This window comes from Carlito syrichta, unplaced genomic scaffold, assembly GCF_000164805.1.
Source record: "Carlito syrichta isolate Samal-C Ts95f unplaced genomic scaffold, Tarsius_syrichta-2.0.1 Scaffold274468, whole genome shotgun sequence".
In the NCBI taxonomy this organism is placed as follows: domain Eukaryota; kingdom Metazoa; phylum Chordata; class Mammalia; order Primates; family Tarsiidae; genus Carlito; species Carlito syrichta.
In genome coordinates this window covers 18,368-26,412 of record NW_007218564.1, presented here as the reverse complement: position 1 = coordinate 26,412, position 8,045 = coordinate 18,368, and the positions used below count along the sequence as shown (strand labels likewise).

The window sequence follows — 8,045 nt, the reverse complement described above, 5'->3', positions numbered from 1 at the left end:
GGGAGGGAGGAAGGAAGGGAGGGAGGAAGGGAGGGAAAGGGAAGTGGCTAGCTGTGCCAAATGTGGCTCAGAGGTCAAGATGAGGATTAAACAGTATCTGTAGTATAGTGGTATGTGTCAGTTCTGCCCAGCACCCATTTCTAGCTTCCCTTTGCTGACTTAGCCAGGTGTTTTGTTTCATTATTCTCCCTTATCTACCACTCTACGGCCCATGCCATTCTGTGCTCTGGAGAAGATGAAACCCATTCCTCTTGCCCTAGTGATTGATTATCTGAACCACAGCCTCCTAATCATGCCACTATGAGAAAAGCAAGTCAGATCTAAGATGAAACTGGCACTGTAGATGTCAAGGTAGCATCCAGAGATTTAAAACCAAAGGCAGGTTGTTTATGATACTGGTGGGGTTTCACATCAAGTCTGAATTCTACCTGACTACTGGACTTTCCAGTTACTTGAGTCAATAGATACTTTTTGTTGTATAAACCAATTAGATTTGTTTTTCTGGTATTTACAACCACCAGCATTTTTTTTTTGGAGTTGGAGTTGGAGTCTCACTCTGTTGCCCAGACTGGAGTGCAGTGGCTGCTCCCGGCCACTGCAGCCTCGACCTGCCGGGCTCCGGCAATCCTTCCACCTCAACCTTCTGAGTAGCCGGAATTACAGGTGCGCGCTACCACGCCCGGCTGATTTTTGATTTATTGTAGAGATGAGGTCTCACCAAGTTGCCCAGGCGGGTCTCGAACCCACGGGCTCAGGCAATCCACTCACCTCAGTCTCCCAAAGGCGCGGAATTACAGGCTGAGCCACTGAGCCCGGCTCACCAGTATTCTTATTGACTATACTCATTGGATCTATCAAACTGAAGAATAGTGGTATCATTAGCAAGCATAGTTACTTGCAATGGTGGGTGAGAATGCAGAGTGCAGTGGGTTGAAGAGTAACTCAGAGGTGAGGAAGTGTAGACATTTCATTTGGTTGGGAAGAAATGTACATCTCTTAGCATGATATCCACAACCTTCCTATATCTGGCTCTTATCCACTTCCCACCCCCATTTTCCATGATCCTTCCCTTCCTCCCCACATGCTCCATCACAGGTATGTGGATCTTCTACAAAGTTTTCTGTGCTCTATGGTGTGTTGACACTTACTGCTCCCTTTGCCTCTCTTGATCATATAACTAACTATGATGTTGGTATTAGTATTATTATTTATGTCATTTGACAGAGTAGCTTGGCCAGCCTGGCAGTCTGGCTCCTGAGGCTAGGCTCTTGAATATATTCACACTCCAAATAAATGTTTTTGTTAGATGAATAAATGAATGAATAGATGTATAGATGACTAAATGAATAAAAAGATGATTGATATTCTTGCCTTCAATTATCACTTTTATGTTGATGACTCCTGAATGAACCTCTATACTCCTAACTTCCCATTTGAGATTCAGATCTAGGTCTTCACTTGTGGGCAGACCATTCCCATTGGATGCCCAGTGTTACCACACATGCAATGTGGGTACCACAGACTGGATTTTATTGTCTGACTGATGTGAGCTCCATGAATGTAAGAGTGTTTTTTCTTCCTCAGTATAACTCCCATATCTAGAACAGAGTTGTTATGTATTCAAGATTCAATAAATTCCTGCTGAGTGAAATGACTTCACCTTCTCCCTCTTAGCTTTCCTGTTTCGTCAAAAGCAATACATCACTTTAGTCATGGTAACTAGGTAACTAAGAGTGATAACTAAGAGTGGGGATGGGTACAGGGCATTTTCTTTGACTTGTTCCTCTTCATCACACTCTAATCAGCTACCAGGACCTTTGAATTTGTTCCCTACAGACTCTCTCCAGCCTTGTACTCTGCTGTTACTAAGTCCTCTTGCTGGCAGCATTACAGGATGTTTGTCCTCATGTGCCTGGACAGGGGTAGCTGCCTGCTAATTCTCCTCTCTCTTTCTCCAGACTCTGCCCTTCTTCCAGCAAAGGATGGCTCATTTTTTATCATGACACTGGCTTTTAATGTCACTTTTTCTGTTACCTCAGGAATATGACACTTTTCTATTTGCTAAGGGCTAACTATGGCAGTGGTTCTTATTTAGCAGGTAATGTCACTCTTTTGGGAATAAGAATCTCATAAAGGATAGGTGTGAGGGTCTATTTTGGTGAAGTCCAACAGTCAATGTTGATATCCCAGTTTGTGGGAAGGAGTATCACAGAGTTACCCCAACCTAATTGTGGGGAGGAATTGAATTGACTGGTTCACTCTATCAAGCCCAAACAGTTCTGCTTGTTTTCATACACTTCATGGCCTTGAGAAATCTACCTCTTGAACCATCATTACCTTTCCCTCTTCTCTTTGTTGATTTCTCTAGAACCCAAAATATGTGTAAAAAGTATATACTTTTAAAATTATTCAACCCAAGATAAATTGAATTGCCTCTCTCAGAAGGGAGATACTATTATTAATGTCTAATTTCCAAGAAGTCTATTGCACAAAGTTAAAGGAAGGAAAGGGGAAAAGAAGGAAAGAGAAGAAAGAGAGGAGAGCAGGAAGGAAGGGAAGGGGAGAGAGAGGTAGGGAAGGAAGAGAAAGACAAGGGGAGAGAGACAGAGGTAAAATATACACTTGTTTGAGATCTGATATTTAGCATGTAGATGCTGGCACATCTGTGTGGGTTGTTAAAATATTAAAATACTATTATACTAGTTGGTCAATGCTGCTCTGAGCTCTCTGAGTAGCTCCCCTTGTACTGGCCACTTTGGCCCCTCTCTGGACCCCTGTTTTAACAATCAAGCAATTCAAGGGAGACTGTCAGGCACAGAGGGGCTGCAGACCTCTGCTCTAACTCCAGTGCTAGCATCTTGTCCCAATCAATGCTTGCACCTTACCAGTGGTTAAATATTTTGAATAACAACCTTGCATTCACCCACCAGAATCAAGTAGCCCAAGTGTAGAGGAGAGACATACATGCTAGGACCTTAAGTCACTTTACCTTTGATGTGGCAAACTCTTCTGGGATGAGGAGTATGCCTGACTAGAAAGCAGCTTCCATTTCTAGCCATTGCATAACTGCCTTTGCTCTCAAACTGAGGAGCAGATCTCGGGGATTTGAGGTTCCTGTTCATGGCGTGGTCATTTACCCCTCTCCACTGTTGCCGCAAAAGTCTTAGGGCCTATCTTGATTGACCTCACTTCCAAATGTGCTCAAACCCTGAAATCACAGAATGGCAATCCTTCTGACAAAAGTTTCTTGACATTCCCTTATATATCAAATGTTTCTCCAACTTCTTTGCACTGAATTGTTTCTCATGTTAAAACAATGTGAGGTTATTTTTGCTTTCAAGCCAAATTTTTGTAAACATTTAAAACATAAGCATGAGTGGATCATAAAAAAATTTTCACTGGAAAAAATAAAAGTATTTGTGAAAAATGTAAAGTATATTGTTTTGAATTGAATTGAAGCTCACTTTGTTGGCTTATCAACAAAAGACACATTATATGATTATTATCCATTTTTTTTTAGTCACTCTGTTGCCCAGGCTAGTGTGCAGTGGCTCATTCATAGCTAGGCTATTACAACCTTAACCTGCAGAGCTCAGGTAATCCTTATACCTCAGCCTTCCAAGTAGCTAGAACTACAGGCACATACCACCATGCTCAGCTAATTTTCTGATTTATTGTAGAGACAAAGTCTCATCAAGTTGCCTAGGCTGGTCTCGAACCCCTGAGCCCTGACAATCCTCTTGCCTCCACCTTCCAAAGAGCCACTACACCCAGCTAGTAACGATCAATTTTGATATAGTGCATTAAAATGATGGCTTTAATATATAATACCCACAGACATACTTTATATTAAATTAACTTTAAATGCAGGTCTTTCATATTGTACTTCAAAAAAACCCAGCATCTTAAATTTGTATCATTTTCTGCAAGGATGGTAAAGCATAAAGGAGAAAAAAATTCAAAAGAATGATATTACATTTAAAGATGATAACCTGGAGAACCTTTGTCATATTGTTATTTGCAATGTTCTGTAATATTTAATGTTCCTTCAATCATTCTGCAAACATTCATTAGACACCTACTAGACAACTAGTGTCATAGGCCTAGGACATTCAAGAACATGTGATAGATGGCTCTTGAATTCACAACCGTGTCGGAAAGAACATTTCTGGATTAAGAACATAGGAAAGAGTTATTGAAACTTTCTTGAAGATGGTACACAACTCTTGAAATCTAAGAAGGATGTTTCTCTGGTGGCTGTTGTATTTTTCCTCTCTTACATAGAAATCTTATTCAACATAAAAGAATTGGAAAATGTTCATTTTTTTTTTCTAACCATGACAGGGAGGTATTTTTTTGGGTTTTTTTTTTTTTTGTCAGAGTAATTTGCAATGTCAAAATATGTTCATATTCTAGAAATTTATCTCAGAATTTTGTTGAGGTTGATATTTTTAGCTCATTGGCTATCTTTTTAGATCAAAGCAATCTATGCTTAAGTTTTTCATGGTACAGATTGAGAGTATATGGCATATAAGTTACCAGCCCTATTGCCATGGAACATCAGATTTTCAGGAACTCAGTTTGATATACATAAATTCTAAAGTCATTCTAGGTTGGGTAAAATGTATGTAAATATTAAATTCAGAAAATGTCATCTAATAACAAAAAGTGTATTTTCATATTGCACCTTGTGAGTATTGGTGAGGAACTAGAGCTAAACTCTTTGTATAAGTCACACTTTAGACTTACTCATTCTTTTCTTTCTGTGTGCCACCTTTTCTACAATCAAGCCAGTAAATTGGTTTTTAATCTGCACTGGGGAAAAAAGGGTACAGCAGGCAATTTGGAGAGTAAAAATGACATAAAACTACAGTAAAAATGAGATTTATCGCCTCAGCTTTGCCATTAGCCAGCAAAGTGACAAAAGATTAATTGCTTTATTGCCTAGATTTTAGTTTGTTCATCTGTAACCTGATGAGATTGACTTAATTGTCAACTGGAATATTTGGTTATTCTACTCTGTGTGTCTGCCCATATCAATTTCCTTAGATTAGTTTGAAGGGCAGGGATACACTTCAAATTTTGGTGCAAAAGGTAAACAAGAAAACAATACACAGAATTCTTTTCCTCCTCTTATAAAAATAGCAGTGCCTCCCAGAAGCCTAAAACTTTATTTTTATGTTTTAATAAGCTACTACAGCAATTACTCTTGGTTCACACAAAAAATAATCTGATGTTATGACTTTTTATTGCTCAAAAATAACATTTAAAGAGTAAATAAATCCATAAATATGTTATCCACATATATCACTAAAAATTCAACAAAATCTGAAATAAACTTTTTTATAGGCATATAAACTCAGGAGAAATGAAAGGATCGTTCATTCTCATACAAAAGGGTGGATTTATTTTCAAAAGACAAGAGATATATGAAAATAACTTATTTTTTAAATAAGGGATTAATAGAAATGGAAACCAGAAAATAAGTTATTTACCCATTGATAAGTAATATTTGTTAGAGAATCAGAAATGGCATTTATTTTATATTAAAGAGTCTAAACAATTTTCTGAAACCAATATTAGAGATACCCACCAATGCAAAACTGGTCAATATTTATTATAGATGAATTCTATAGGGTGAAACAAAGCTATGGCTACTTCATCAAATGTGCCATGAATTAACCAAGGCCCAATTATGATAAATAATAGGCATACAAAACACACACACACACACACACACACACACACACACACACACACAGAGACAGAGAGACAGAGAGAGAGAAAGCCTACACTTGTTTCTAATATTGTAGGATAATAGTATTTGCCATATAGTGTCACAGTTCTCAACCCACTTTTCCCACCGTGACACACATGACAGATGATGTTCATCTGGAAGATGAATTCCCATCACATGTTTAGATTTTCGAGACTGTATCTGAGAGTTATAGGGAAGCAGTGTACTAAACTACTAATTTAATAATGGTGTGTCAGTGACTGGTTCAGAAGAGCTATATACATAGGTTCTAGCTCTAATTTTTCCAATCAGACAAGTACATGGCATTGTAAATAAATGCAAGAGATAGCGTCAGAGAACGTACCCTTTTCTGTACTAATTTCTTTCAAAAAGTAAACAATTTGCAAAAATCATTTTAACTATGCTTAGTAAATATCTTGGATCTTGCCTCACTATCTATTGTAAAATCTAGACTGAGACCACCTGACTTAAGGGATGCATCCAAGAGATTTTCTGAATGAAGGCAGCTGAGTTATGTGTGTACTTCTATTTCCGTTGTGATGCTAACACTCTGCTTTCACTCTAAAGAAGTAAAGAAAAACCTGTAGATGTTTTTTAAAATGTAATTAAATGTTAAAATTTAATTAAAATTACGTCTGGGAGCAATATTTGCTTTCCTGTAGACTATTGAATTTTATTTGGACTAAATGACACAAAATCCCAAAATAGGTAGTTTAAAAAGCATCATTAATCCACCTAGTTCTAACTCTGACCATTGTTACTTAGAAAATACCATGCAAAATTGTATTAAATAAATTCCTGGTCTGAAATATCATATTTGTAAAATGTATACTTACAAAGAGGGAATATAATATCTGATTAATGAATTGCTGAAGGTTCTCATTAATTCATAGAGATATAAAGATGACTTTTCAGGTGATGAATACCAAATCACTTTGCATTTGCAGATTCCCTAGCCTAGAATGCACACCACTCAGATCTTGGATGCCTGGAACTTCAGGAACCATCTAAGACAAAAGATAACTTCAAAATGGAAGCCAAATATTAATACACCTGGCTTAATCTCTCATGTCATTCATTTATCTATCTAGAGGATGCTTTTTCCAAAATACTCCCTAGAAATTAGTTCCCCACTATCATCCCAACTTCACTCTCTAACCCTTTCTCTCTATAAGCTAGTTTCAGTGTGTAGCTCTCCCTAACATTACTTATTTTACATCTCTTTATTTTTTGCTACTGTCAATAAAATGTGATAATCAAGCAGGCAATGATCTAGTTCAGTTTTTTACCACTGTATTCTCAGTACCTAGAACATGACCTGCCACATAGCATATGCTCAATAAATACTGTTAAATGAAGTGAAATGTTTCCATAGAATCTTTACCCTACACATTTTGCACATTGTATTTGTGTGATCTACTTAAAAATATATGATTTAAAAGATAATATTCCATTTCTATAAAACAGACTTATTTGGCTCTTACATAGTCTTGAAAAAAAATAAACTTGAGGACTATTAATTAATTCATACCTAAAATTTTCAAAAATTATTTTAATGATGAATATAAAATTTTACCTGAGGACAGTATTAAAAGCAGGTAATCTGGTTGACAGGAACTCAAGTCTGTTGATACCCTTTCAGTCTCATTATGGGTCCAGACTGAGTTTTTGTTGATTTCTTTAAATCTTTGCACTTAAGCTGGAAATGTTTAATTGGCAGATACAGCCTAACATCTAACACTTCCAAAAGAATATAACTGTCTCCATCCAGTTTCTCCTACTCTTAACTCCAAGGAGCCTACGTGGCTCCCTGTTGTTAAGATATGCTACATAGCTTAGCAACATGGTAACATTCCTTGGGAAATCTAAGTTCCAGAACCTCTTCACCCACTATTCTTCACAGATCTCCAGTTACCCACAATTTGACAAAACCAGGTAGCAGCAAGTGGCTTTTCTCAATTTGGAACAAATGATAGGATCACATCAAATTAAAGAGAAAGAGAAAGAAGAAAGAGAAAAGGAAGCAATATAAATCAAATTGACAATTCTTTCCACCGTTGTTCCTAAAGAACATTTACTTTGTGACATAATCAAACTTAGTGCAATCAAGAACCTATGGGAAGAAGGTGTGAGTGATTTTGCAATCATTTGTGAATAAAACCACTATTCTGATCATCCAGGTGTGCCTTTAATGCTCTGAAAAAAATATTAAACTGTTAATTAAAGGCCATAGAGAAACATACACACATATGTTTATGTATATGTATATTTTGCTGTCAAGTTTGTA

General features: G+C 37.1%; 1 protein-coding gene across 1 annotated transcript in view; it reads right to left on the bottom strand.

Moving 5' to 3' along the window:
- Positions 1-7,601, bottom strand: part of CUNH4orf17 (chromosome unknown C4orf17 homolog) — a 43,580-nt gene extending 35,979 nt beyond the window's left edge. Inside the window, exons 1-2 of the mRNA XM_008052449.1 lie at positions 7,335-7,601; positions 2,990-3,208 (exon numbers count right to left, since the gene is read on the bottom strand). Of these exons, the coding sequence (XP_008050640.1) occupies positions 2,990-3,122 (133 nt within the window). The 5' untranslated portion in view covers positions 3,123-3,208; positions 7,335-7,601. The remainder of the gene's footprint in view (positions 1-2,989; positions 3,209-7,334) is intronic.
- Positions 7,602-8,045: the final 444 nt, after the last annotated feature.